This window comes from Aspergillus candidus (assembly GCF_002847045.1).
Source record: "Aspergillus candidus strain CBS 102.13 unplaced genomic scaffold BDW47scaffold_27, whole genome shotgun sequence".
Lineage (NCBI taxonomy): Eukaryota > Fungi > Ascomycota > Eurotiomycetes > Eurotiales > Aspergillaceae > Aspergillus > Aspergillus candidus.
In genome coordinates, this window is record NW_020194032.1 from 253,778 (window position 1) to 280,543 (window position 26,766).

Consider the following 26,766-nt stretch of genomic DNA (forward strand, 5'->3'; position numbering starts at 1 on the left):
CTTGATAATCTCATACTTGATCTGAATGGCGAAAATCGTCCGGACCGCCAACTGACCCACAACTTTCCTCCAATCTGCTGCATTCGTCAGTCCAGTCGGCCCACTCGGATCGAATTTGCATTTCTTTAATTGACGGTTCGTTTCTTATCAATGGAGTGACGATGATATTATTGTTATTGTAACCCTTCCATCTCCTCGTCAACGGACTGGGTGAGGTATGTTTGGTTGAGCGGTTCCTTTCCTCTCTACATTCTTCGCATCAAATCAATACAAACACTGACTCGACTATGACAGTTAGAGAATAACCTGTCAGAAATAAAGAAGAAAAGAAAAAGAAAAGAAAGATGGACCCCACCATACTGCGCGAACTCTCCCGACTCGACCCCGCGGTCCCATTCCGCGCGTCCACCCATCACATCCATCACACCTGGGCCAAAACGTTATACTCCCGCCCCGAGCTCTACATCCAACCGCAGTCGATCGCGGAGATCCAAAAAGTGGTGACCTTGGCGCGACGATGCCGTCGACGACTCGTAACCGTCGGCAGCGGCCACTCGCCGTCCGACCTGACCTGCACGTCCGCGTGGATGGTGAACCTGGACGGATTTAACCGCGTGCTGGAGGTGGATCGCGACACAAACATGGTGACGGTCGAGGCGGGTATCCGGCTGCGCGACCTCGGAGAGGAGCTGGAGCGACGCGGGCTGACGCTATCGAATCTGGGCAGTATTGATCACCAGTCGATCGCGGGGGTGATCGCGACGGGAACACATGGGAGTTCGCTGCGCCATGGACTGCTGTCGGAGTGTGTTGTCGCCTTGACGCTGATGTTGGCGGATGGGCGGCTGGTGCGGTGCAGTGAGACGGAGAATCAGGCGCTCTTCCGCGCGGCGCTCATTTCGCTCGGTGCGCTCGGCATCGTCGTCGAGGTGACATTCCAGGCGGAGCCGATGTTTAAGGTCGCGTGGCGACAGGCGCGGGTGGACCTGTCCGAGGTATTGGCCAAGTGGTCGGGCCCGCTGTGGACGTCGCATGAGTTTGTCCGTGTCTGGTGGATGCCGTATCAGCGGAGTGCGATTGTCTGGCACGCTGACAAGACCGATCGTGAAGTGCGTGCGCCGCCGACGAATTTCTATGGGGGCTCTCTGGGGTATCATATCTACCACAATCTGCTGGCGCTCTCGAACTACTTCCCGCGGATTCTGCCGTGGGTGGAGTGCTTCGTGTTTGGTTTGCAGTACGGGTTCAAAGCAGGCGCGACGGTCACGGAGGCCGTCCAGCCCGCCCGCGACGGACTGCTGATGAACTGTCTCTATTCGCAGTTTGTCAATGAGTGGGCGCTGCCCCTGGAGAAGGGCCCCGAGGCTCTCATCCGTCTGTCGGCCTGGTTGAACGGGGATGTCGAGACGGCGCGCATTCCGTTCCCCGTCGACGGTCTGTGGGTGCATTGTCCGGTCGAGGTCCGCGTCGCCGACTCCACGCACAACACCAGGCCCCGCCCCTTTTTGGACCCTACCTGCCATGATGGACCGACCCTGTACCTCAACGCCACTCTGTACAGGCCATACCTCCGGGACCCGCCTTGCACGGAACGGTACTACGAGGCGTTCGAGTGGCTCATGCGGGAGATGGGCGCGAAGCCACACTGGGCCAAGAACTTTACGACCGGCCGCCAGGAGCTGCGAAAGATGTACGGCAAAGACATGAACGAGTGGTTGAAGGTGCGACAGGAGGTCGACGCGGAGGGGATGTTCCTCGGCGAATGGCACCACCGTACTTTGCCCCTGCCCGGTGTGAGTAATGACGATGATGCATCGGAGGCTGCGAGGTCGACCGCTTTGCCGCTCTTGGAGCGCGAAAAGGCTCGTCGGCCGGCTAACTTCCGCGGTGCCGGCGATGGCCAGGAGTGGATTGGCGATAGGGCAGGCCAGGGGAGCACAGCGCTCCAGGATGTGTTGCTGAACCGAAGCGAGAAACCCTGTCCCAGTCCTCCCACGAGCGAGGAGAGTTTCGACCTCCTCGCTGCCAGCGAGGCCAGTGGGATTCTTCCTAACGAGCGCAGGTGAGACGATAGAGACGATCTGACTGGGGAAGAGAAGCCTCAACGCAGAAGCAACCAGCCAGATGTTTTTCTTTGGCTGGATGTGAGTTAACTTGATGGATGAATTTTTCTTCTTTTCTTTACGTATTTTTCCTTCAATTTTCTTCAATTTTCTTCCATTCTTCTTCCTACCCTTTTGTTGTCTCACAACACTCCCAGTCATCTGACTTGGTACTTATTGCTCGTGGATTGGGCCTCTGTTTGCTAGATTCGGGATTTGGGCCGGCTCGCAGTCGCAGCGAGTCAGATGGATAGAGCCCTCCCTCAGTCCAGTGGAAGGCATGACGTCGGAGTATCCGCACTCCGTATGGGAGAGCGACTTGAGATTCGAGCCACATCCCTACTGGTCACGGTCCTTTTCAGCCTGTTTCTCTGGTTGGAAGGGTTGTGATGTGAACAATCCATCATTTGACCCTGTTTAAAACAACTACGGGTCAACAAGGCTTGTCTCACGCCCCCGATATCACGGACACAGACACGATTGTCCCACCTACAAGGCCATGTACATACACTCCATAGCACATACATTCAGACAGTCTACTGTCCCACTCTGATCCTCGAGGGGCTCCGTGGTAGGCCGAGAAATTATCTGGACTGATCATCGGCATCTAAGCACTAAGCACTAAGCACAAGCACAAGCAGCGCTAGCTAGCACTAACCATGAACAATCAACCGCATGCATCAGGACATGCCTATATACCTGCCTATCAGGTTGTGGTAAGGACTGAGTTGGGCCGCACACGGTATTGGCTCTTCTGTCGTTCATTTCATGATGACCTTTGTCTCTTCTCCCCGGGCTGGTTGGGCCACCCTTGCGCAGTCAATTTCTACCGGACTCATCCTTCATCTATTTCCTATCCTTTTCTCCCCTAAACTGAAAACAATACTGGCTCTGATGTCGTTTATTCCATGCAGCTTCGGCTGGGATACCATGTCTGTCTCATGATATTCATATAGAGTCGCTGATCATGAGACTATTGTCTGCTGTGTGGAGAGTTAGGGTTGACTGGATGTAACTTTGAAAGGCTGCAGCGGCTAGAAACAATAAGTATGTTCCAGTCTCGTAGTAGTATTCTCAAGTGCGTGAACGGCGGATGTTGAAATGTCAGGATGTGACAATAGAAAAGAAAAAAGTAACTAAGCGGGAAATCGAAGTTGGCGGGAAATTGTATGGGAAGTAAGTTCCTCAGGCATTCCCCATTGGTGCTGCTTTGTTTCTTCTGCACACCCGCTTCATCTTCTTCTCTTCTCCATACTTCCTACTATCCTCCTTCCAACATCCACTCATCCATCCTGCTTTTATCCTCTCAACTCAGTCTAGCTTGGCTCCGCCTCATTCTCTTCGTTTTTATTTGCCTTCTCTCACCCCGTATTCTATCCCCGACTACCTACAGTCCTCTCACGGACCAAGGAGGGGTCAGTGTGCCCGACGGTGACTGGGCAACTACACTTTGCAAGATGGTTTCAGAAGACAGAATGGCTCAAACCTTTATACAAGCATATCAGATAACAACAACATAATAAGAAATCCAAAAAAAGTCAGCGAAAGCAAGTCAGAAAGAGACATCATCCCCGGAGTCATCATCCAACTTCCCCGTCCCCCCTCCCCAAAAGAACGAAGGCAAAGTTCACTTCATCCCAGCCACACCTCGGACGGGTTCCTGAGTCTGACCCAAAGTAATAATGGTCCATCTTTTCCTCCTTCTCACCCTCCCGTCCGCTCTGTCGCGCTGAAGATCCTCTTGCTTCGAGCGTATGATGATCCATGGTGGGGAATCCCAGCAGCACCGACCCCTCCAATTCCCTGCAAGTGGACGGACCTTTTTCCCTGCACGGACGAGTGTCCATGCACCTCTTTTGCATAACTATCCAGGGAGAAGTCTTTCTGAGCTGCATGTCCTCAATGAGGGGTAGAGCCCGTCATCATCCCTGTCTTCGCAAGGCTGCTGCTAACGACTGGTAATGCCCCCATCCGGTTATCCCTGCTGAGTTGGAATATTCGAAATCTATCACCATTTAGATAATCGTCAGCATTCAAGAAATTGAAACGGAAGCAGACAGAAAAAAAAAAAAAAGAAAAGAAGGATGGGGGGGAAGAGAATAAAATGATTCGTCTTGGACAATGAGCACACTCGTGCTAGGAGACACTTTACTTTTCTTCGGTTTTTTCTTTTTTTCCTTTGGCAACCGGCGTCGCGACGATGGCAATTCTATTACGCAGTAATATTATACACCACTATATGCGCTACGTACCAGGCCATGCTGTACAACCCCTGTGCCCTCTGATCGCAGGCGAATGGGTGGCCCGTGGTCTTAACGCCTGTTGGATGTGTATTGAATCTACCCTTTCGAAGACAGCCACTCCTGTTGCTGTCTGGCAGAATACCTTCAATTAGGTAATTTCCAACGACCAGACGGCTTGTCCTGGTTGGCCCTTTTGCCATCCCATACATGGCATTTGATTCATTGCAGCCTGGGCAGAACCGTGCTTTGATCCTTTCCCTACTGTCTCTCCGCGTCTGGCGTTTTCATCCTGACGTTCGACAGTCCAAAGAGCGGGGGGAAATAGAAAAAGGAAAAAAAAAAAAAAAAAAAGGAGCATGATGAAGAAACTCTTCAGAATCTCGCAGTCGATCCGATCTTGCCGCGGTGATTATCAAAGCTCTCTTCGAGGAGAATTTCTTTTGTCCAGCTCTCCGAAACCCTCCAATCAACAAAACTGCGCATCGCTATTAAGTAAGGCGGACATAGGAAAAAAGCGCAAATGAGAAGATGACATTGGACCTGCCTCGGTTTTCTGCCTTGGCGCACGGTGGATCCAAGAAGGGACTCACGCTCCTCTACTGCAGATGGTGGTCCAAGTTGTACCGATGTTGGTCACTCGTGCGCCAATGATAATTGTGGGATCAACCGATAGGCGCCCAAGGGGCAGCCTGTTGAACAACCTTGGATTTTGCAGCACATGCTCTCGAACCTGGATGATCCTTTCTCTCTGACGATGGTAGGTCAATAACAATGACAATAATAAGAATGAGAGAAAATGGAAAAAGAAAATTTCGACTCCACAGGTGCAATCTCGCTTTGAGGCAGGCATGCAGCCCTGGCACCAGGCGACATCTGCTTTCCCTGACCATGGCACCCCCGGGAGTAACCCTCATATGCTTACCTATTTTGCACTTTGCGGCCCAAATGACCAGGGCCGGGTTATGCTAGTGCCGATGGATCATGCTATGACGCTTTTTTTTGCTCTGACGGCTCGGACCGTCTACGGGCAGAACTAACTACTGGCGAGTCGTGGCCAACAGGTCATCTGTGTTGACAGCCTCGAGCCAAGCTATCTGGTTCGACTGCGGGGCCCCTGGTGTATCGTCTAGGCTGCCACAGCCACCGAGGTCTGAGGGATATCGAGCGACCGTACCGATTGATATCGTGACGGATCACAATACACGTCACTGTCGAATCGGCCTCTATAAAGTGTCCGTCGAGGTGGGGGCAGAGTAGTGTCGCGCGTACATGCGGGGCCCTTGGGGGTGACAGAGACAGCCCGTTCTCTGATAAACCTGATATCAAGATGCATGGAGCGAGGGAACCCTCACTCAGCCTCTTCTTTTCTTGACAACACCCGTGCCCCGCTAGCAGTTCTCCAACCATTATTTACTGGCGTCTGCCCCTCCCCCTCCTTTGTTCTTGTTCCCCTGTGACCCCACGCTCGGTCTATCAGGATCTACCCAAACACTCTCTGGTCTTAGGGATCAAGACGACTGCTTCAACCTTATTTTTTCATCCCCTACAAGTTACTGCTTCTGGTCGTGATGGATAGAATGTCCCGACAACCCAAGCTTCGCCCCAAGTCGTACATCCCGGGCTTCCCAGATGCTATCTATGATCTGTCCGCGGTTCAATCCCTGTCGCAACTTGAATCCCGCGCGGGGTTGATCGATGACAAGCATGATCAGCGCGTCTTTCGGGTCAAGCGCAAGCATGTCCTCAAGGCTTGTGACCGATGTCGAGTGAAAAAGACCAAGGTTGGTTGAGTCGACGCTGTTTTTTTCTTCATGTTTATGCAATGGTGTATCGTCTCGCACGACTCGTGCCGGCTGATACTTGGTTAGTGTGATGGGAAACAACCATGCAATCGCTGTTCGGCATACAACCACCCTTGTTTATTCCGGGAGAGGAAGGCCACGCAGACCAAAGTGTACTCTCGAGGGTGAGTCGATTCCGTTTCTCTGGTAAATAAGGTTAGGGCTGGGCTAATAGGTCATATTTCATTCAGATTCGTCGAGATGCTGGAGTCGCACCATTCGCTCGTCGTGAAGGCCTTGCAGAAGCTTTATAAACTGTGCCTCAACCAAGAAGGATTCCCGGGGGAGCCTCTCGTTGAATCACCCGATGGCTATCCTCTAACCCATGCGATCCTCGACCGTCTCGGTCTGATTAAACAAGCCGAGGAGAGCCACGAGGACGCAGAAGAAGATACGGAAGACCTTCAATTCTTGCGCTTGCTGTCCACCTCGACAGACTCTAGTGCCGCATCGGATCCGTCCCCAGAGCCTGCCACGCCCCCAGACCCTTCCCCTTGCACCAGCAGCCCGGTGACCCTTTCCCCTCGGACCGGAGGTCCCTGGAAATGGGAGTTCCCGCCAGTCCCCACCGGACACGCAGGGCATTATCAAAGCCTTGCGCAGCCCGGCTTCCAAGGCATCTCTCTGTCGCGGCCCTCTCTTGAGCCAGCACACCCTACAAGCGAAGCTAAAATGCCACAATCCGTGGGCCCAATCTCTAACCCGAACCATCACTACTCTTATTATGAAAATGACCACTGTAACGGATTACCATCCAAGACGTGTTTTGCGCTGCCCGGTGCCCCCACAGCACCGGGGTTCCATCCCGCAACAACCGCGCCTGGTATGCCGGTCGACATGCTATCAGACTACGCACTCCCAATGACAGACCACCAAGCCATGTACCCGACGGTTGCACCCGGCTGGAACTACCCTTGTGGATGACGACGACTCTTCCAGATTAACATTCGCTCGATTCATATTCGTTTCCAGTCCATTCTTCCAGTGTTCGGTTGCATACCCAAGCCTTGACAGCTTTTCCATTCGTTGTATTTTTGTCCCTCCGCATGCGCTGTATGTCGCTTGCATTGTCGAAGTCGCCTTTTCCCCTCCCCTCCCCATCAACCGAAGGATGATGATAAGCATATATATGATGCTCTCATCATCCTCTATAACAATCCAGGACAATCATACTTTCTTTGACCAGGTATCTGCTATCTATATTATATATACGCCGGTTCTATACCATACCATTGTCAATGAATTACCATCCATTCCAGCGGCGCTTCTGGCCCTGAATTTACCACCCCATACGAGATAAAACCATACGATTGTTTCAAGAATATTCAGTAGTATTGATCATGCTGTCATACTCGCAGATGCGTCACATATATACATATATTCCTATCCATAGCTGCAAATCTACATACAATCCAAGTAAATCAATCAAAGATCCTCCCAACAGATATACAAGCCGTACCCCCCAATCAGCAGTCCCCGGGTGCCGTTTTAGTAGTCGTCGTCGAAGACGCCGCCTCACGCAAACTCCTCAACCGCAGATAACACTGCCTCGGCTGATGCGTCAACTTGTCAACAGCCGCATAAGAATTCACCTTCTCCGGCAGAACCCGCAACTCAAAGTCCCAAAGCAACAGCACAAACACAATCTTCAGCTCCATGTACGCCATCCGTCGCCCAAAACACCCCCGCGGGCCCAGCCCGAACGTCAAAAACGGCCCCGCGGTCGAATCGAACACTTCTTTCCCGGTGTCGGGGTCAGTAGTCAGCCACCGCTCGGGCTTGAACAAGTGCGAGTCAGACGGATCCCACACGCCGACCCTCCCCTTCGCCTTCTGGCAGCTCTCGCTGCGCTCATGCTCGGCGATGGATCCTACGGGTGGAGCGTGGAAATCGGGCCCGTTGCCCATTAGGAAGACGGTTGTGCCCTTGGGGATGTGGTGGCCGAGGAGGACGACGTCTGTCGTGGTTGTGCGGGAGATGGCGGAGCCGGTGTTTGATTTGCGGATGATTTCTTCCTGCGTGGCGTCGAGGTAGGGGATGTGGGTTTTGGCGATTTCGTCTGCTGTGGGGCGGCGGTTTTCGCGCAGCGCGGTGGAGAAGTTGGCGTGCAGGGCGCTGCGCAGCTTGGTTTGCACTTCTTGGTGGTCGGAGAGGAATTTTAGACCCCAGGTTGCTGTTGTGGAGGTTGTGTCGTGGCCGGCTACGAGGAGGCCGAAGAGCTGTTTCTTGCGTTAGTTTGATGGGATGTGGTTTTGGGTTTGGGGGGTAAAGGACTAGTGTAGGGGGGGGAGTGTCTCACCTCGTCATACATGGTTCGGGTGTCGTAATCAGGTTCGCGGTTCTGCTTCTGCGCGGCGGCGATCTCGCGGCGCAGGATGTCGTCCATGGCGCATCTGGTGGCTGGTTGCTCGCCGTTGGCTTGCTCCACGAGTCGGGCTTTCCCGCGGGCGAGTTCCGACGCGATCATCTCCTCTTTGACGGCTCTAGCGTCGCGCATAGCCTTCGTCATACTGAGGAGTTTGAACGACAGCGCCGGGATGGGCGCGATCAGCGTTTTCTCCAGGCTGTCCGTGAGCGTGAGGATGGCGTCCTGCGCAGCCGGCATCGGCGGCTCCGGGAACGGCACAGCATCGTCGTCATTGTCGGTGAATGAGCCTGTTGGGAGACGTTCCAGAGAACGGAGGAGCTGGAGCCGGGCGTGGATAATCCCGTCTTTCAGATCTTGCGGGAAAGTGACGCCCCAGATTGCGTCTAGCGCTGCGGCGAAGAAGTCATCGCCTGCGACAAAGGGGCGGCCTTGAGCCAGGCGCGCCTTTTCAGTCCACAGGTCGAAGAGAGCCGAGAACGATGCGTATAGCCGTGGGGCGGAGACCTACCGGTGGGTTAGTTTGGGGGCGGTGTTTCTAACGCGGTAGCGTAATTCTCCCAACTCACCTCGTTCAAAAACTGCGGCGTCATCAGATCCTGGATCAGCCGTCGATGGCCCTTGAACTCGGGGTTCGTCGACTTCATGGAGATATGATGATCAGGGACCAAGCCGCGGAAAATATTTCCGAACGTGTCGCTGCGATCGAACTCTTTCGTGCGTCTCAGCAGGATGTCGTAGCTCTCGCGGGAATCCGTGACTACGACCCATGGCTTTGACAGCGGCTTGATGAACACCTGGAAGATCGGGGTGCCCATCTTTTGGGCCTCCAGCGCGAACCAGCTTAGCTTTTCGCCGGTTTCTCGCGCGTATTGCTTCACCCTGGGCAGGTCGCCCAGGAGCCGGTTGGCCGAGTCCTCGTTGTATGGGATTCCCGGGATTGGGTGAGGTCGACATTTTCTGTAGGCGATGTAGATGATTAGGGACAACAGGGCGCCTAGGACGGCGCTGGTTGGTAATGATGCCATGGTGCAAAGCTATACGACAGCCCTGGGACCCGGTTAGAGGACATTAGAGAGAAGACAGGGGCGGCGCATGTCGAGTCGTGTCCTCGGGGTTGATATATGGTTCTTTTTTTCCTTTCTATTTTAGTTTTAATTTTAATATTGATTACTATTTTTTTTTTCTCTCTCTCTCTTCCCTCAGATAAGCCAAGAACCGGTTTGTCGGATGTCAAAAGGGCATGTTAACTAATTGGATAGTTTCACTTCCAATTGGCTTGGATGTGGTTAGTAGGGGAGACTTCATCCGCTGACCCACCGATACAATAGACCAGTTCCTAACTATCCTTTTCCCCGCATGCGCAGTTTGTCCGACAGCTATCCTCCCGAAAGTCAAGGGGGCTTTGGTGTGTTCCCTGAAACAGTTAGAGTCGCGACGATGCTTGTCGATCGGGGGACTAGCTAACACAAGTACGTTCATCCGCCAGGGGGTGGATTAAAGGAACTTGAGCAGCGTACACTACGGCAGACTCTACTAGATCCATAGTGGAAAGGGAACTTGTGTCTGAAATTCGCATCCTGAGAATCATCCAAGTTGACTGATCCCTTGAAACCGTTCTTCTTGAGAGAAATATGAGAGATATTAAGTGTTGCCCGGTCGGAGCAATCTCAACCCGCTCCGGACGTTTTGTGGCTCCGATCGGCATCAAGGATAGACCCAGACCACACAACATGACAGGTGGGCTTAGGCCGCTCTGACTGCGACTGACTGAGACAGTCCTAGACCATCGCGGAGGACATCCCGGCTCGAGACTAACTGGCCAAGGGTATGACTATGAACGTGAAGATGAACGTGAAGATGGATATGCACTCATGGTGGGGAGCCACCGCGCAATACTCGCGATAGGCCGGCCATTATGAGTACCAAGCAAGCCAACAGAGCTAATGCAGGACGTTAATAAGTTAATATACCACCATTCGTGGATCTGCAACTAACCTAGCTGCTCATGCTCATGTGAGTGTCGAACGAGGGCGTAAGGAACGGGATCCTTAGCGGGAGGGAAAGGAAAATAACACGTCTGCTTATCCCAAACAGTGGGCCCATTCCAAGCTTCCGGCCCTCCCACCATTCCGGTCTGTGCGTGGAATAGTACCCATTACTTGGATGACAGGGAGGATGCCACCGCATTAGAGCGCGAGAGATGTATCCAGTACCGGAAAACCCCCATGGATGCGGGTGACCGTCGGCCGTCGGCAGCTGGCAGTTGGCAGTGACTGTACAACAGAAAACAGAGTAACGAGCCTGGGAAAACCGGGACTGCCAATACATGCTACACTCCTGAAATTAGTCCAATATTAGTAGGAAAAATTCAAAAGGAAAGAGATATCCCAGCGAGTAAGAAGGAAACGGAAGGTGTCTCACACAATCATACAATCATACCCTGCCCCATGCCGTCCGAGACCACCTCTGTAAATCAGCCGTTGACCACATCCGTCGTGGGATCAGCAAGTGGACACACGCCAACGCCAACCTCGCCCGCATCCGCGTGCCCCGTTCGACCTAGCGACCCAGCCCCGCTGTACCGTCGCAGTCAGTGGACCCAAAGCTCCGGGCCAGCTGCGTATCTCGAGCTCGACTGGACGGGAGTCGAGCCGCAGCGATAGAGGGTGGGGGGATGGGGGGGTGAGGGAAGCCATTGTCCACTAGGGCCTCGGGCTGAAATCGCTGTCAGACTGCGGTGTATTAACTATCCGCGGGTTTCGACTTCCCTGTCAGACGGGCTGTTAGGCGAGCAGCTAGGACCTCGTGGTGTTCACTGCTTGGTATTGTTTCCCGGTGATTCCCGTCCGGGTTCCCCATCCGGGTGAGATGCGTTGACGTCTATCCGAACTGGATTGCCCCTGTGCATGGATGTACATCTAGTGGTGGGACCTGGTGTGTCACTTAATCCTGCGCACTTAGGGTATGGTACTAATAGATGTCTCTTGAATGGTGAGTCGGGGGGGTATGACATGGGAACTAATTTGTTGGCCATTATAGGGACGAATTCTTGACACTGCTGGGTTGGGAGAGGATTCCACCTCCATCGTGTGGAGGGCACTCAACGAAATTGATGAAGCCCATGATATCAGTGACAGGTTTCATGAAAGATAGGATTTGGAGATGTGGAGAAGAGGGAAGAGTCAGACGTGCAGATTCCGAAACGAAAATCGTCAGGCACAGTCAGGTGACACACTCGACGCCTTGAAAACACGGCCACTTCTCACGCATGCCTTAGGCGTTGTATTTTGATTTTGTCTATAGAGGTGCAACACCTAGTCAAGTCGAAGACCATACCAGGTCTACTTAGGATTGAACAAGTAATACGAATGCTTCAACATGTCAACTTCAACGCCTGGTCTCAATGCATGATAATCTAACACAAATCAAATCCAAGTTCAAGTTCAAACAAATAAACCCAGAGAAACCAATCAAGGCGGTACCTATGAAAGCAAAGGGTTGTCGACCATGGGTAAGGTAGGTGACCCAGTGCTCCTAGCACCACTCGGGCTTTCCACTCTGCGTCCTTGTCCAGGGAGCCGGTTCCAAGAAGATAATGCTGAAAACCCAGGGAGAGAAGGAAGAGAGGAAGAAAAGCGGAAGGGAAATTGGGGGGGGGGGGGAGAAAGAACAGGCAATCAAATCGGTCATTTTCCATCAAAAAAAGTAAAAATAAAAAGCTAGCTAGCTGACTCGCTCATCCATTCCTAGATTATAGGTTGGCTTGGGGTAATTTATAAATGTACAGGACGGTGCTTCCCCTCTTTTCCTGTTCTTCGGTTGTACCTTTCAAATAAATGATTTTCTAAGATTGCTTTAGTCCTCGACGTCAGTCTCGGTGTTGGTATCACTGGTGTCTCCCGCGTCGCCGTCCGTATCGCTTTCGTCTTCGCTGGAGTCGTCCGACGGCTTGCGCGGCTTCTTCTTGGGGGCTTGACCCGTCTTGAGCGCGTGCATTTGGCCGGCGATGGAGTCTGGAGTCATCAACGTTAGCGTTTGCTAGGTTAAGTCAGCTGGAAAGGAAACACATACCTTCATCAGGCTCGCTAATATCGTCCTCGTCGTCCAAGGCGGCGGCCTTGGCCGGGTCGTCGATGTGCAGGGTGATGTCCAGCTTCGTGTCGAGTCCGAGGTAGCTGTCACAGAGCATATGCAGGACGAAGTGGAAGTCCCCGACCTGCGGAGGCGCCTGGAACTGCATCTTGAGGGTCTGGACGTTGAAGGTGGGCTTGCCAGCCTCGTCAAACAGGGGCTTGTCGAACGTAGTGAAGGTAAACGGAGGCACGGCCATCTTGCCTTGCCGGGCGTCAGCCAGGAAGATGTGCCAGCGCGGGGCGTGGTCGCGGGCCAGATAGGGGGCGTGAGCAAGCGGGGGCTGGATGGCATCCGCCTTCTTATCAGTCTTCTTGCCGTCGGCGGTCTTGGTGGCCTTGTTCTTGGCAGGCTTGCGGCCCATCAGCGCATCAATGTCGTCCTCATCCGGGTCGATGTCTTCCAGATCCAGGGGGTTGACGGCGGGGGCGTTGCTGTAACCGGGCGGGACGAACCGCGCCTTGACAACCAGTTGGACTAGACTGCTGGGGGTGATGACCTTTTCGCCCATGACCTTGAAGAAGGCCTTGGACACGTCGAGAACCGGGAGTTGCTTGGCCACCTGGATGGCGCTCGTGTATTCCTTGTCGGACAGGAGACCGGCCCCGACCGTGAGGTTGCGCCGCTTGTCCTCGGGCATGTCCATATATCTTTGCACGGTGGTATGGCTCTTAGCGTCGGCGCCCTCGATGGACTTGACAACAGCGTCGGTGAAGTGGGGCAGTTGCAGGAGCGGCGACGAACCGGGGGCCACGGCTTGGATCAACTCCTGCGACGTGTGGAAAGCGCTCAGGATGGGGCGCAGGTTGCCAAACCCGAGCGAGATGGCCGTGAAGGAATCGTTGAGAGACAGGGCAATGGGGGCAGCTTCGAACTTCTCCCCGTTCAAGACAGTATCTTCGAGATCAATGCGGCCCAGATAAGCCCACAGCAACGCCAGGGCCTTGCGCCGACTGGAGTCATCCAATTCTTTGAGGGCTTTGCGGTCCTGAGCCGAGAGAAACTTGTTATCCTCAGCGAGCACCTTCTGTTCCAGCTTGGCTAACCCAGCGTCACTTTGCGGGCCCTTAAGCATCTCCTTGAACTCATCGCCCGACGACAGGGCCTTGACGATGCCCGGCTCGAGGATGTCCTCCTTGTACTCGCGGAAAATGTTTCCAGCACTGGCGACGAGAACACGCTCCTTCGTGTACCGCTGCGAGCCGTACCACCAGCGTCCGACGATATAAGGCAAAAGCACACCCAGCAGAGCTCCGTAAACCAGCAAGACATACTTTCCGTTCCCCTCGGTGACGATAAGCTTGGGCAGGGCGATTCCGATGCTGAAACTCTGCTTGCCATCGGGATGGCCAAATTGGATGTAATTATTGCGCACCTCCTCATCCGTCAGCGCTTTGTAGGCCTTGGTGAGTTCCACGAATCGATCATTCAGCGTCTCAAGCGTCTCATTCTTGGCAGGGTCCGGTCTAATCTTGTCAGGATGGAAGATGAGCGAGAGACGCTTGTAATGCCTGGAGATGGCTTTTTCATCGGCGCTCTGTGGGAGGGCACGTCAGTGTATGTTCATCGAGAAGGATGTGATGCCGAACAGGAAAGTACGTACCCGCGAAATACCCAAGATGTCATATGGATCCCAGACTTTGTCCACCGTCCGGGCAGTGACAACAATGAGATAGATCATCCACGCAATGGTGGCATAGCCCAGAATCACGGTAACAATGCGCTTTATGCGGCGCTCCTTGCGCAGGCGTTTCCGCTTCTGCGTGTCGATAAGATCGCCATGCTCGGGCGTGAAATCTGACTTTATTCGGGGCGCGGTGTTTTCGAGCTCTGCGCGAGATCAACGTTAGCGGAAGGTGATAGAGTGAAGACAAAACTGGTACGAACCCTTGCTCGGCTTCAGAAGATTGTATGTTAAAGGGAACGTGACCAGACCGGCGATGGTCAGGACGAAGAACGGGAAGAATTGCCCCTAGAGAACCGTCAGTATGTGCTCGTAGACGACATGACGAGGGATCTGGGTAGGCACCTTCTCATCATAGTTGTAGTCCGTCGACATGATGCAATGTGTTCAAGCAAAAAGACACGGTCGCCCGTGATGGGCAGAAGTGATGGCGAACAAGGAACCAGGACCTGTTCGGCACAACAATGTGTAACAAGACGAGTTTAGTTCCTGACCGGACAGGGAGGATCACGGTACAAAGGAAGTAGGAACAGGAACAGATTAGGTCAGGGTCCCCAGAAGCATGTCCTCTTGGAGTCAGTCAAGTTCCTTGAGGGGAAAGTCGGTTTCTAATATCAAAGGCGGGAGGAAGAGAGAGTGACAAGTGAACAAACATCACGTCCGAGAGTTATCGCCGCATCGGCCTTGGGAACTCTTGTGATCGACCGTGTCCTTTACGGGTCCTCTTGGACTTCACCGCCTTCCCGTTTGGGATGCTGAGGTCAGACGCCCGCCCTTTCAGGCCACCTACGCAACCGCAAGGCTCTTTTCTTCCTTTTTAAAACTTCTGGCTCCACTACTGGCTACAGGCAGTGTATTTATCCCTTCAGAGATGATGGAGTGGGTGTGGCTTTACTGCCTTGAATATGTTAACTGACTATGCCTAATCTAGTCTAGGGTTCTTTGGGTGGGTTATAGTTATTAGGCACTTTTATATACTTGGTATGTATACGAGATTAATAGAGGTTATATATCAAGCTAAAGATATATCTAAAGATCTTCGATTTAATATCTCTTTATTTGTTCAAAGATTATATACCTACCGACCTAGGTAGTGAAGGCAGCATCCATGTACAATCCTTCAATCCAAGCAGACTAGGTACCCGTTAAGCAGAGTAAGGGGTCAGGGTAGCAGGGTACATAATGCTCCTACTAGATAAATAGCGGTATGAATCCCCAGCATCACTGTCCCAGGTGCTACTCATGTTATGCAGCACTTCGTTAGATAGCTACTGTCGATCAACATAAGGCGGATTGTATCCCAGCTGGCTCATATCGCAAGCGAGAAAAGCAAGATGTCACGCGCGCCCCTGGGTATATTCCAGCCATGTCTCCCCGCTTCCCCAGCTTCATTTTTATATGGACGCTAACATACCTAGTGGAATATGCTCCCTTGCCTTGTGCTTTGGGTTTGGGTGCCCTTGGGTTCTGGTTGTAACTAGAAGAGAAAAGAATGTATGAGACTGTGGCTAATTCACGTAGTAATATAAAATCATCTAGACTCTAATTTATAGTAAAGAATGTGGGAAAGTATACAAAGTATACAAAATATAAGTATATTAGTCCAATAGTAACAATCTCTCAAGTCGATTCGACTCAGTAAGGTATTAAAGAGTGGGAAAGTAATAATAAAAACTATCCATCTCAAGGCCAATAAGAACACTACCCAACAATTAGACAACAGACCATGATGCTAAGCTCAATGACATGCTTTCCCTGTTTAAGCACGCTATACCGGATTTACTGTCACCACCGACTACAAACAATTATGGAAATGATAAATAAATAGATAAAAAATTGAAACTTTTGTCATTATTCATACAAGATTTCGCTCACCCGTTCTGGGTGTACAGGCATATATCTAGTTATCATGACCGGCTAATAAACAAATCTAATTGCTTTTGATACCCTATGATCTTTTCCCCCCAAGGCAGCACGGAGGAAAAGACATATCAACTGCGCGCCCTGTCTTCCATCCCTGCGCGTTTTCAAAGATGGCACGATAACCCATCGAAAGAGTGCAAAGACAGAGACGCCTCATGCACCGCTCATAATGGAGACGCAGGGCCAATACCCGGCCAGCCCGTTGTGGCAGGGATTTCAAGCGCCAGCAGGCGAGGCGCGAACTCAACCCACACACAAAGCAGACATGGTCAGGTCATGACGGTGATCTCGACACCATTCGCGTGCAGAGTCGTCTCCGTACCAGAACTTCCGCGGCCAAGTCTATAGGACCAATCCGATGTCACGGAGACATCTTCATTGCTTCAAGTCGACGGCTCGGGGATCCGCTGAAATTTGATGCTCCCGCCTCTTCGAGCGTGGGGTGTGATATCTGTTGTTTTTTTTTTTCCGTTGCAGAGTGGTTATTGTCCTCTGGGCGGGTTTGACTTCCGCCATAAATAGGACTGGGGCCGACGGATAGGTTGCGGAGTAGCCTTTTTTTTCGAGTGTGTATTTTCTCCCTTTCCCTCGTTTTAAATATAATTTTGTTTGGAATGAGCATCAACCGAAAGCAGCGAGTTAGCACTGCTGATAACTCATCCGGGCGAGTAATCCATGGATTGGTAGCTGGTTATCGTTAGAGTGTTGTCCATATAGATGCGATATAGGAGACGGAGATACTCACGAATTAATATAATCGAGACCACCAAAATATTCGAGCATGCGGTAACAAAGACCGACGTCGTCTCCCGGTACACCCCCAAACAGTCGACACTGCTGTGCCTCCAGGCCCGCTTCTAGCCGCACATTCCGTTCACGCCTCGACCACGCCGGATGCCCCTGATGCCAGGTGGGGGCGAGGACATCCGGCATGGAGCTCAGTTGATCAATGGCGACATTGGTGGCTATAGTGCTGGACTCGGTGGGAACAAAGCGGTCGACGGTGGTTGATGGATCGGCGGGAGTCAATTGGACATTGCGATTTCGAGATCGTGGGCGTGTGCGACGTCTGTTATGCCTCTGTCCCATTCTCTAGGGATCTCTTTCTTTTTCTTATTTTCTGTTGGTTCTCTCTATTGTCTGATATCCGATCTGACAATTGAAAGTCGGGGAAGAAGGATCGTAAACAAATATTTCAAAAACCAAACGTGCCGAGGGAGATCACGGCGGAGGACAAATAATGAAGGGAGTGACCATCATCCCGGGGAAGGATGAGATGAGGTAGGGGAAAAAAAAACCCAGGGGAGCCATCTCGAATCCAGTCGGGAGGAACAAAGATCTTATATACTGAAAGACCCAAGTGGGAAACCAGTAGAAATGGTGTGACTCACTGGAGCCGGAGAAGAAGAAATCCCCAATAGGGTTTCCGCCGGGCAACCCAAAGGGATCCACCGACCCTCGGGATCCGCAACTCCACCCACTGGGCAGTCTAGAAGCAGACGTACCTAAAACCTTGCGGATGGCGCAACATGGGCTCATCGGCAGTCGGAATTACGTCGTGCTGACTCGTTTGGTCGGGAAGAAAATTCTACCTGATTTGGCGAGTCACCCAGTGGCAGCCGTTGTCGTGACCTTAAGGCATCTATGGATTGATAAGAGGGGATTCAGGAAACCACGCCATCTGGCAAAATCTTTCCCTCGAATCACAACATCTGGCGTAACGGGATGGAACATGGATCATGACAACTTGATCCTGATCTGTTCTTAGCTACGGGATACTAGTCAATATCTCATCAGGCAAGCTGACCTCCCGAGGATGAGTTAGCCCTGCAAATTGGCAAGGATGCTGAATGCATGTACGGAGGTCGATCAGGAGACAAAAAAAAAAATATTATATTGAGTGGTCTGATTGAGAAATGTGACAATACCGTAATGCTGTCAGACAAGACCTGTCTGGTAACACGGCATTTTTTGGTGTGATTCTTCGGCGCCGTCCGGTCCGGCCGGGAGGTGTAACAAACCCGTACAAGCTTTCAATACGGACCCGCAGGAATTCTTGTTCCAGGATTCATCTTGGCAGATTCTTCATCCTTACCCAATATAATAAAACAGGATGAAATTATAACGGCTCCTCGGCAGGAATCAGACAGAAAGAGATGATATCATCGGCATAATTTTTTTTTCATTCTAGCTTCCCTGAGAAGATTCCAAGTTTACAACACACCGCACACTTACAGGCCACTAACCTACAAACCACTATACTACCTTGGGGACAGGAGAAGAACAGGAGTGGTCCCCTCCTATGACCAGTCAAAATCTGCTACCTACATCGTGCATATTGAAACCCATCTCGGCATGTATGCTGTAGTTTGACACCAATGCTAACCGACCGTATCTGCATGTCCACACATACTTCAGTTGTCCACACATGCTTCAAATTGACATTTCCACCCAGTAATATTATCATCTTCATAACAGGCACCACTTAGGTGCCTGAAACACGCATATTCCATTTACTGGTCTATGAGCACCTATGAAATTGAAGGGGGATGAGGTCAGGGCAAAGTCTAGAACGGTTATCATCGGCACCTTGGTTGATGATGGGGCACACAACAGAATTAAATAAAAATGTAAAATATAAAATAAACCCCCCAAAAATGACGAAAACAACAACAAAAAAAGGTGAAATAAAAAATCAAAGGGAAAAAAAAAAAAAAAAAAAGAGAGAGAAAAACCAGCCCGGCTCATTTTTCCCTGCAGCTTCAGTTCAAACTCCACCCAGTGGCGTGTTATTGGGGAAACAAGGCCCATTTTGAATTATCTAGCGTCATGCAGGCCTGTCGTGGCATGGCTGCTGTGGCCGTTGAAGGCTATCATCCACTGACACATGTTTGTTTGATGCGTAGTATATGTAGGTCAGCCATGTAAGGCAGGGAGAGAGCTCTGTACAAGGTACACCCTGTCTGAGTAGTTAGTATATACATCTCCACAATATGGAGTATACTCGTGCATGTATGCAGTCGGGACTCGGGTGAGATGAAATGGCATGTCTGGTAGCTGTAGCTAAGTTTTTACGATGTTGTCAGATGACAGTTTGAGTTATACAAGGTCAAGATTGAACGAAAACTCGAAGGGATCGGATCGAGATTGATTGGGTGGATATCAATGCAGCATCGGATTTGACGTCTTGTCTTACGGCTATACCTTACTATTGGAACCGTGTCCCTCCTGAGGTTTCCTTCTCGGACGATATACATTGTTAGGTCTGGTTGGACATATCACAACACCTGATTGCCTCGCATGGTCTATGGTCTGGCAAAAGTTGCCTACAATCACATCCAAGCAATGAGCATCAAGAACCAGGTTCAACACCCAGCCTCTCATACTGGTCGGTGCCAGCACTCGGGAAAGTATGCTTCCAGTTGCCGCATGCCTGCGCATTCACAACTCATTGGATGGGAGAAACTCACTGATGACTACAACTACGTAGCCCGGCCAGTTGACTAACTGTTTCGTGGCCGACTTTGCCTGTTGCCCGTTGGGGACGAAACTGTGGCTCCGCGAATCAGTGCTTCTCGGGTTGTCTTGTTACCCGTGGCACGACAGCTTTCGGGCCCCAGAGTCCTGCAGATTGACAATTTGGGTAATTCTCGTTCTCACCTTCTGTTTATTCTGTCTTAGACTTGGGTTGAGTGGGTTGAAGATTGTCAGAAGCTAGAAGGCTAGAAGGCTAATCGGATGCAAATATAGATTTCCTCAGGGTGAAGTGGAACCCTGCAACGTCACGCTAGTGGTCGATAGTAGCCCTAACTATTTGCATAACGGAGGGAAAGGGGCCCAGGAGGGTCAGGACATGGTGACACCGACGATCCGTATAAACCCAAGAAGTCTAGACTGGCTGAGTAACTTCCCCCCGAGGATATGAAACAGGGTATGACGACGGGGGGGACACGGAAATGAGAAACCACCGTTGGCTTAGTTAGCTACTTGTCGATCCCGCGACGGATGATCTCCAACATCGCCGCCCCTTTCGGCGCCGTCGTCAAGTTCTCGTACCCGGTGCCTGTCACCAGGATGTCGTCTTCGATCCGCACCCCTCCCACACAGATGTACTTGGCGGCTTCCTCGAAGTCGATGTACTGGCCCAGGGGCTGTTTCCGGGCGTTGGCGAGCGCAAGCTCCGAGAAGTAAATCCCCGGCTCGACCGTCACCACCATGCCCTCTTCCAGTAGTGGCACGGAAAGTGCGCTCGAGGGGTGGCTCGCGGCGGGGATGAACTCCCAATGGTGGCGCCTAGGGCTTCGCTGCACGGCGGTGATGGGCTGCTCGGACACGTCGTGCACCTCGAGCCCAACGTGGTGGCCGAGTCCGTGGGGGAAGAAGACGGACGACGCGCCCGACTGGCGGATCTCATCCACGGCTCCGTTCCTCAGAACGCCCAGTCCCTGCAAGCCCTTGATGGCGATCACATGTGCGAGTTCCTGAATGTCGCGGAACCGCACGCCCTTCCTCACAGCCTTGATACATTCCTCCTGCATCTCCTCTACGATGTGGTATATATCCCTGGCGTTTTGGCTGGGCCAATCGCCGCCCAGCGGAAACGTTCGCGTCACGTCGCTGGCGTAGCAGTTCCATTCGGCGCCCGCGTCGAGGCAGACCAGCTGCCTCCCTGCGAGGGACTCGTTGTTCTTCACGTAGTGAAGGGTGGCTGCATTGGGGCCTGACGCCGCGATGATAGCATACGCTTGGTTCTTAGCGCCGTTGGAGACGCAGGTGTTCAAGAACGACCCTTCGATCTGTGTCTCGTTGCTCATTTTGAGCACGTTCTCCAGAACCCTCCGGTGAGCCAGGCCAGAGACCTCATTCGCTCGGCGGATCATGCGTATCTCGTACTCGTCCTTGATCACCCGCGCTGCGTCCATGGCCGGCAGCAGCCGCCTGTCATCCACGTAGAGGCCCGTCCCGGGTATAGTTGGTACCTGGGTGTCGTGGAGGGCGTAGATTGGGGCAGCTCGATTATATCTGTTGACCCACGACACCAGATCCGGCTGCAGAGAAGCCTGATAGCAGGCGCGGTCCACGTCAAACCGGTCGAGGGCATCGTCAACGGTCAGGGTCGGCCCCATCCATATCGCACGGTGCAGGTCAAAGTCCGGGACATAGAGAGTCAGGAGGTCGTTCTGGATATCGTAGGTCAGGTAGCAATCCGGTTCATCGGCGCCGCAGAGATAGTAGAAGTAACGTCGTTGGCGGAAGGGTTGCGGTTGGTCTGAATCGTCCAGGTTGATTGTCGGTTGGCCGACGAGGTAGATCAACCCCGCGGTCGCCCTCAATTTCGAAGCGACTTTGCGCGCATGTTGTTTGGCTGACGGGGTTGGTTGTTAGTGGACATGGATTGTACAACTGAAGAAGGCCGGCCCTGGGCACACCTGGATATTTATCACAGCCATTGCCGGTCACGGTGAGACGAATGTCGCAGGTATCTGTGAAACGGATGGCCAGATTCGATGAGCCCACGGCGCGCATTTCGAAATGAGTGATCGCTGTATATAGGAAGAGATAGGTATATATATATTAGTAAAAGCGATGAATGGAAATACCCGGACCGGAATCAACCAAGAAAGAAAGGTCTCTAGGCCAGGGATGAAGCTATTGACAGAGTGTGTATAGGTAAACAAGGCGATTGGGGAACACGGTAAGTTACCAGCTGTAACCGCCCGTAACTGACTAACCACGACTCCAACGGTGGTGGCGTTTCTGGATGATATCAATACGAGAGATGCCTGGTATTATAGGCTGTCAATGTGACTTGGTCTTTCAATCATGGGTTCTTTTGAATTCCTTCGTCTTTTCCTTCATATATTATGATTCCTTGCCTATAATGATTGACCTATTGGTATAACTTCCTATATTGACCAAGACATGTGCCACTATCGCATCGAAAGCGTCATCGGCAAATCTGGGCCCCACATGATGGCTCTCTGACCGTCTTACCGTCCGTACGTTCAATACAGACTCAGCCTCCAAACTGACTAAGTCGACAAACTCTCTGACGCCTCCTCTGTCTCTTCTCTCTTTCTGTCTTTCTCATTTCTCATTCTCTCGCCCAACCGGTACCTCCCTCATACTTTTCATCCAATCCAACCTCATCCCTCCCACTCCGTTTCCCCGTTGAGGTGTTCCTGTCTTTTTGGATCTCCCCCCCGCCGCCTTTCTCCCTCCCCCTTCGTACTCGGTCAATCCCGTCTCATCCTTATCGACGTCAGGTCAATGAACGATGCGGGGATCTGAGGCATCGGGGCCTGGTGCTCTGATGGGCGCTCCGTCAACCCTCACCACCTCCGTCCGATCGACTATCTCCTCCATTCATCCGACAGCCGATCCCGAAGTGGTCGCGTCCAATATTCAAAATGTCCTGCTCTCCGTGTCCTCGAACTCGAATGGCGGTCCCGTCGCCGTCGGTAGCACCCCATCCGGGTCCACCGGGAAGGGTATCTTGATCGGCGTCCTATCCGCCTTTGGATCCGCCCTCGTCGCGGTATTGGTGCTGGCCATCTTCTTCTTTTTCAAATACACACAGCGCGGCCGCATCTTCCTCGACAGTATCGGCCGCCCCGGTGAATATGATGATGAGCAGGCGTTTGCGCGCGAGGAGGAGGAGGCTCTGGAAGCCATGGACGATCTGTCGCGGTCGGAGTATTTGAGGGCGAAAGGTGAGTGCACCCCGCGTGCGGTTCCTATTGGGTCGATCGGGCCCGATCCTGTAGGCAGGTCGCTGACAATTGTTTGGCGATGGTAGCCTTTACCGAAGCCAATCCCCCCGAGTCGGTGCAGACCGACATCTCGCTTTCGCAGTTCCTTGCGATCCAAGAAAAAGGCGTGTCCGCCTGGGAATTCCAACCGGAGTTGGAGATCGCCAATTGTTTCGTCGAAGCCCGCACCGAAGTCGAATTCTTCGACTCGGAGTGTAGCGTCCAGACCAACCTTCCGGTTCCGAAGCAGAATGATGTCTACTACTGGGAGGCGAAGATCTTTGATAAGCCGGACAACACCCTTATCAGTATCGGCATGTCCACCAAACCGTACCCTTTGTTTAGATTACCAGGTTCGTACCGCGCATCGGTTTGTGGCAGATCACCGCTTACGCGACCAATTCTAGGCTTCCACAAATCCTCCGTGGCATATCAATCGACAGGACACCGTCGCTACAACCAACCCTTCACCCCAACCCCGTATGGCCCTCAGCTGCTTCAAGGTGATGTGGTCGGCGTGGGATACCGCCCCCGTTCGGGAACCATCTTCTTCACTCGCAACGGGAAGAAGCTGGAGGAGGTGGTCCACGGTCAGAAAGCGCAGAACTACTTCCCTACCATCGGGGCGAATGGGCCCTGCGCGGTCCATGTGAACTTCGGTCAGATGGGATTTGTGTTCATCGAAGGGAACGTGAAAAAGTGGGGCCTCGCACCGATGACAGGAAGCCTGGCTCCTCCGCCACCGTATGGCAGTGAACAGGGCAGCATTCTGCTTGAGTCTGGTCGAGAAAGCGCCGCGCAAATCTCCCAGCGAGTATATCAGAACGCCAACTACGCGCGCACCAATTCGACCGTCCGGATACCCCCGTCGCACAGTCCCGGTCCCGTGCGTTCTCCCACCGACATCTCCCTTACACAACTGGCCCATGTCCCCTCCAATGAGGATGTTGGCGAAGGCTCGAGCCGTACTGGCGAAGACGAAGACCACCAGCACCCACCACTGGACCCAGACGATATCGACCAAATCCCACCACCCGAGTATTCAAGCCCCGACGGCAGTCTGCGGGGCAGCCATGACGAGGAGCATCCGCCAATACCCAGCTATGATGCGGCGGTTGGCAATCACCACGGCCATCACCACGGCCATCACCCGCAGCCAGACGACGACCATCCCAATAACTGATTTCATCTCTCTTTTCCTCTCGCTTTCATTTCATTTCCTTTCGGTGTAATTGGCGGGTTCCTGCAATGCGTATACGACATTTCAGGCCAATTCAATCTCCAGGCGTTATCATTTCCCCCGGTTATCGATTTTAGCGGCCACGGTTTCTGGCGTTTTTCATGGGAAGGTCGGGTGGGTGTCCTGCGGTGGGATCGATCATGCGGGACAGTGCTACCCGGATTGTGGCAATACGGGTTTCCCCTTTTCTAACGTATATATGGAGTGGTACTTTCATGTCTTGCTTTGCTTTGCTTGGTGGGTGTTACGACTTGTTCGGGATGGGGTATTGCTAGGCTGTCTCAGGGTTCAAAGGGACAGACACGACAGGAAGTTAGTGTGTGGAGGTGCAATTCAACGTAATTCCCCGCTGGCTGTCACGATTCGTTCCTTTCGTACCTTAGTACTTGTGCTCGTTTCTCGTCCCTTTTCGTAGAAGATTGGCTAGTCATAGCACCTATCCTGGCTATTTGTGTGCTTTAACACACGTGTCTCCACGCATGATAATGCAGAAACAGCCTCTGTATCAAAATAGCCATACATCTCAAGCCATGGAATATGTGGCTAGACCGTTTCTCACACAATCCCGATCCAAACCTAAATACATACTAAATCAACGACTCAAGCTCCAACAACCTCGCAAACTCCCCATCCGCCTTCTCCAGTAACTCCCGCGGATGCCCCACGGCTGTCACCCGGCCACCGTCCAAAACAGAGACTTGGTCAAAGTCGAGTAGACTGCGGATTCGATGGGCTACCATGATCATGGTGCAGTTGGGGAAGGACGTCCTTAAGACGCGTTGGACCTTGGTGTCTGTTTCTGGGTCTAGACTACACGTTACACATAATATTAGGTCTATTAGTTATCACACCATACCCTTGACATCATGAGAAAGTCTTGTATCCTATTCGGGCAGCCTATCGATGCATATGTGTCGGGAATTGCCATCAAAAGGTAGTTCAGTGGAGTAATCATCAAACTTGTAAGTGACAATGACGTGATGGCTTCACTGACAGCAAGACCTTCCGAGCCTTGTAGCAACGCTAATATCGCATAGGCAGCGAGAGTCACAAGTTGTCCAACAATTATAGGAGAGTTGACTAGGTCAATGTCAGTTCATAGTGAGCCTGATAACACAATATGGTTGACTTGGAAGAGAGATCAAAGCACACATCCATGCATACACGGATTGACTGGAGCTTGCGGAACTTTTTGGAAATTTCAAGCTCTTCCGTGCGCAATCCTTCAATCATAGAGCTCATCACCTGGGTCAACCCAAGGACTTTGACGTTGCGAATCGAGCCTAGGATGGAAGTTGTAAAGTTGATACGCTTCTCGGTGGCCTGAAGCCAGCTTTTTTGTCTAGCGGAAACGGCATTGCCTATGGCAAACGAAAAACCCGTGAAGACTAGACTGGCGCTGTCAAACAATGAACACAGTAAGGAAAATGACAGGGGAAGTGGGCAGACTGACTGATCACCACCACGATAGGAGCGATACAGACAACGCCGACTTGGGTTTGCAGCAACCATGTAGCTAGTGCCAGTTGTAGCACATTAGCTCAAGTCTCGCAGACTACCGAATAGAAATATTTAGCAACCATTTTTATGTCAGCGCCTAGAAGGGCATAGCACTGAATTCGTCAGTGCTTCCGAGTGGCAGATCCATCATATGCTGGAAGACAAGAGCCATTAGACCACCACGAAGCATGGTTGTGGCACGATATCCCAGGTGTTCGTAAGAGGCTCGAGAGACCTGGAATAGAATGTAAGTTTTACTCTTCACGCCGCAGATCAACATCAGATAGCTTACAGCAATTCCGGTAAAGACAATCGCGGTTGCTGCAATCAAGGCATAGCTCATGTCTTGCGACAACGAGCTGGTCTGCTGTAAGACAGTGACGATTTTCCCAATCAGGAAAGGCTGCGCGATACTAAATCCCACGACACAAAGCCGTGGGAAAGGGATCGTCGCGATTTCCCATCGCAGACACCTGATCACCGCCAAGAGCAACGTGTTCTGTCCATTTTGGGTGTATCGAGTCCACGAGTGCGAACCGAGTAAACAATTCTGAAGACAAGAGCTTTGCATGAACAGTAGGCAGAGATTCTCCGGTTAGTAACACGGAGTGCCCTTTCCACAACAAGCTATCCAACCAAGTAAATAAGCCTCGACTAAAAGGTCCGCTCACACTTTCGGTAGAGTGGTCCTTTTCCGTGTACAGAAACCATTTCCGTTTCTCGACATTAATGAGGACCAGGAGAAGTAGCCTAGCGGGTAGAGACGCGGAGAGGCAAGCTGGGTAGACCTGATAGCCGGGTAGCAGCCAGGACGTGCGCACGCGCGCAAGATCCAGGAGCAACGTGACGAACAAGTAAGCAGAAGCAAGAAATGACGGCCGGATGGACCGCAAATGCTCCATGTCAACTAGTACTATAGCGACTAGCGCTGATAAAAGATCCAAAATGGCACTCGCAAGTAAGATGCGCCCTCTGGCAAGGT

At 52.2% G+C, this 26,766-nt stretch overlaps 9 protein-coding genes across 9 annotated transcripts; 4 read left to right on the plus strand and 5 right to left on the minus strand.

Annotated features, from left to right (window-relative positions):
* The first annotated feature begins 236 nt into the window (after positions 1 to 236).
* On the plus strand, positions 237 to 2,647 carry BDW47DRAFT_107043 (D-arabinono-1,4-lactone oxidase). The gene has a single exon (XM_024812909.1). The coding sequence runs from the start codon at positions 345 to 347 to the stop codon at positions 2,064 to 2,066; it is 1,722 nt and encodes a 573-aa protein (XP_024671451.1). The 5' UTR covers positions 237 to 344; the 3' UTR covers positions 2,067 to 2,647.
* A 2,253-nt stretch (positions 2,648 to 4,900) lies between these two features.
* Positions 4,901 to 5,333, minus strand: BDW47DRAFT_38066 (uncharacterized protein). Its single transcript, XM_024818864.1, has one exon. It carries the CDS (start codon positions 5,193 to 5,195, stop codon positions 4,932 to 4,934), a length of 264 nt encoding a protein of 87 aa, XP_024671452.1. The 5' UTR covers positions 5,196 to 5,333; the 3' UTR covers positions 4,901 to 4,931.
* Positions 5,334 to 5,796: 463 nt separating this feature from the next.
* On the plus strand, positions 5,797 to 7,204 carry BDW47DRAFT_38068 (Zn(II)2Cys6 transcription factor domain-containing protein). Its single transcript, XM_024818865.1, has 3 exons — positions 5,797 to 6,126; positions 6,214 to 6,311; positions 6,378 to 7,204. The coding sequence occupies exons 1-3, from the start codon at positions 5,914 to 5,916 to the stop codon at positions 7,108 to 7,110; spliced, it is 1,044 nt and encodes a 347-aa protein (XP_024671453.1). The 5' UTR covers positions 5,797 to 5,913; the 3' UTR covers positions 7,111 to 7,204.
* A 341-nt stretch (positions 7,205 to 7,545) lies between these two features.
* Positions 7,546 to 9,628, minus strand: BDW47DRAFT_38082 (cytochrome P450). Its single transcript, XM_024818866.1, has 3 exons — positions 9,121 to 9,628; positions 8,486 to 9,058; positions 7,546 to 8,405 (listed from the first exon to the last, which is right to left on the minus strand). Exons 1-3 carry the CDS (start codon positions 9,577 to 9,579, stop codon positions 7,653 to 7,655), a joined length of 1,785 nt encoding a protein of 594 aa, XP_024671454.1. The 5' UTR covers positions 9,580 to 9,628; the 3' UTR covers positions 7,546 to 7,652.
* Positions 9,629 to 11,936: 2,308 nt separating this feature from the next.
* BDW47DRAFT_38117 (uncharacterized protein) lies at positions 11,937 to 12,343 on the plus strand. The gene has a single exon (XM_024818867.1). The coding sequence runs from the start codon at positions 12,062 to 12,064 to the stop codon at positions 12,275 to 12,277; it is 216 nt and encodes a 71-aa protein (XP_024671455.1). The 5' UTR covers positions 11,937 to 12,061; the 3' UTR covers positions 12,278 to 12,343.
* Positions 12,204 to 15,151, minus strand: BDW47DRAFT_107052 (J domain-containing protein). Its single transcript, XM_024812911.1, has 5 exons — positions 14,715 to 15,151; positions 14,573 to 14,657; positions 14,289 to 14,515; positions 12,626 to 14,222; positions 12,204 to 12,567 (listed from the first exon to the last, which is right to left on the minus strand). The coding sequence occupies exons 1-5, from the start codon at positions 14,742 to 14,744 to the stop codon at positions 12,410 to 12,412; spliced, it is 2,097 nt and encodes a 698-aa protein (XP_024671456.1). The 5' UTR covers positions 14,745 to 15,151; the 3' UTR covers positions 12,204 to 12,409.
* A 1,797-nt stretch (positions 15,152 to 16,948) lies between these two features.
* BDW47DRAFT_126370 (uncharacterized protein) lies at positions 16,949 to 17,381 on the minus strand (the record flags this gene model as incomplete). The annotated part of the gene is made up of 2 exons (XM_024816544.1): positions 16,949 to 16,979; positions 17,038 to 17,381. 2 exons carry the CDS (start codon positions 17,379 to 17,381, stop codon positions 16,949 to 16,951), a joined length of 375 nt encoding a protein of 124 aa, XP_024671457.1.
* A 2,623-nt stretch (positions 17,382 to 20,004) lies between these two features.
* Positions 20,005 to 22,045, minus strand: BDW47DRAFT_38190 (aminopeptidase P family protein). The gene is made up of 3 exons (XM_024818868.1): positions 22,025 to 22,045; positions 21,722 to 21,835; positions 20,005 to 21,657 (listed from the first exon to the last, which is right to left on the minus strand). Exons 2-3 carry the CDS (start codon positions 21,816 to 21,818, stop codon positions 20,276 to 20,278), a joined length of 1,479 nt encoding a protein of 492 aa, XP_024671458.1. The 5' UTR covers positions 21,819 to 21,835; positions 22,025 to 22,045; the 3' UTR covers positions 20,005 to 20,275.
* A 303-nt stretch (positions 22,046 to 22,348) lies between these two features.
* On the plus strand, positions 22,349 to 24,947 carry BDW47DRAFT_107058 (SSH4 family protein). Its single transcript, XM_024812912.1, has 3 exons — positions 22,349 to 23,005; positions 23,092 to 23,397; positions 23,452 to 24,947. The coding sequence occupies exons 1-3, from the start codon at positions 22,570 to 22,572 to the stop codon at positions 24,225 to 24,227; spliced, it is 1,518 nt and encodes a 505-aa protein (XP_024671459.1). The 5' UTR covers positions 22,349 to 22,569; the 3' UTR covers positions 24,228 to 24,947.
* Positions 24,948 to 26,766: the final 1,819 nt, after the last annotated feature.

Excerpts from the sequence above, each read along its gene's own strand:
- BDW47DRAFT_107043 (XM_024812909.1), top strand. The coding sequence starts at position 345 with ATGGACCCCACCATACTGCGCGAACTCTCCCGACTCGACCCCGCGGTC.
- BDW47DRAFT_38066 (XM_024818864.1), bottom strand. The coding sequence starts at position 5,195 with ATGCCTGCCTCAAAGCGAGATTGCACCTGTGGAGTCGAAATTTTCTTT.
- BDW47DRAFT_38068 (XM_024818865.1), top strand. The coding sequence starts at position 5,914 with ATGGATAGAATGTCCCGACAACCCAAGCTTCGCCCCAAGTCGTACATC. Across the intron at positions 6,127-6,213 it reads GTCGAGTGAAAAAGACCAAG|TGTGATGGGAAACAACCATG; the intron begins GTTGGTTGAGTC and ends ATACTTGGTTAG. Across the intron at positions 6,312-6,377 it reads ACCAAAGTGTACTCTCGAGG|ATTCGTCGAGATGCTGGAGT; the intron begins GTGAGTCGATTC and ends TATTTCATTCAG.
- BDW47DRAFT_38082 (XM_024818866.1), bottom strand. The coding sequence starts at position 9,579 with ATGGCATCATTACCAACCAGCGCCGTCCTAGGCGCCCTGTTGTCCCTA. Across the intron at positions 9,059-9,120 it reads CGCCGCAGTTTTTGAACGAG|GTCTCCGCCCCACGGCTATA; the intron begins GTGAGTTGGGAG and ends ACCCACCGGTAG. Across the intron at positions 8,406-8,485 it reads CCCGAACCATGTATGACGAG|CTCTTCGGCCTCCTCGTAGC; the intron begins GTGAGACACTCC and ends CGCAAGAAACAG.
- BDW47DRAFT_38117 (XM_024818867.1), top strand. The coding sequence starts at position 12,062 with ATGGGTAAGGTAGGTGACCCAGTGCTCCTAGCACCACTCGGGCTTTCC.
- BDW47DRAFT_107052 (XM_024812911.1), bottom strand. The coding sequence starts at position 14,744 with ATGTCGACGGACTACAACTATGATGAGAAG. Across the intron at positions 14,223-14,288 it reads ACATCTTGGGTATTTCGCGG|AGCGCCGATGAAAAAGCCAT; the intron begins GTACGTACTTTC and ends GCCCTCCCACAG. Across the intron at positions 12,568-12,625 it reads TATTAGCGAGCCTGATGAAG|ACTCCATCGCCGGCCAAATG; the intron begins GTATGTGTTTCC and ends TGATGACTCCAG.
- BDW47DRAFT_38190 (XM_024818868.1), bottom strand. The coding sequence starts at position 21,818 with ATGCGCGCCGTGGGCTCATCGAATCTGGCCATCCGTTTCACAGATACC. Across the intron at positions 21,658-21,721 it reads TGGCTGTGATAAATATCCAG|CCAAACAACATGCGCGCAAA; the intron begins GTGTGCCCAGGG and ends CAACCCCGTCAG.
- BDW47DRAFT_107058 (XM_024812912.1), top strand. The coding sequence starts at position 22,570 with ATGCGGGGATCTGAGGCATCGGGGCCTGGTGCTCTGATGGGCGCTCCG. Across the intron at positions 23,006-23,091 it reads GGAGTATTTGAGGGCGAAAG|CCTTTACCGAAGCCAATCCC; the intron begins GTGAGTGCACCC and ends TGGCGATGGTAG. Across the intron at positions 23,398-23,451 it reads CCCTTTGTTTAGATTACCAG|GCTTCCACAAATCCTCCGTG; the intron begins GTTCGTACCGCG and ends GACCAATTCTAG.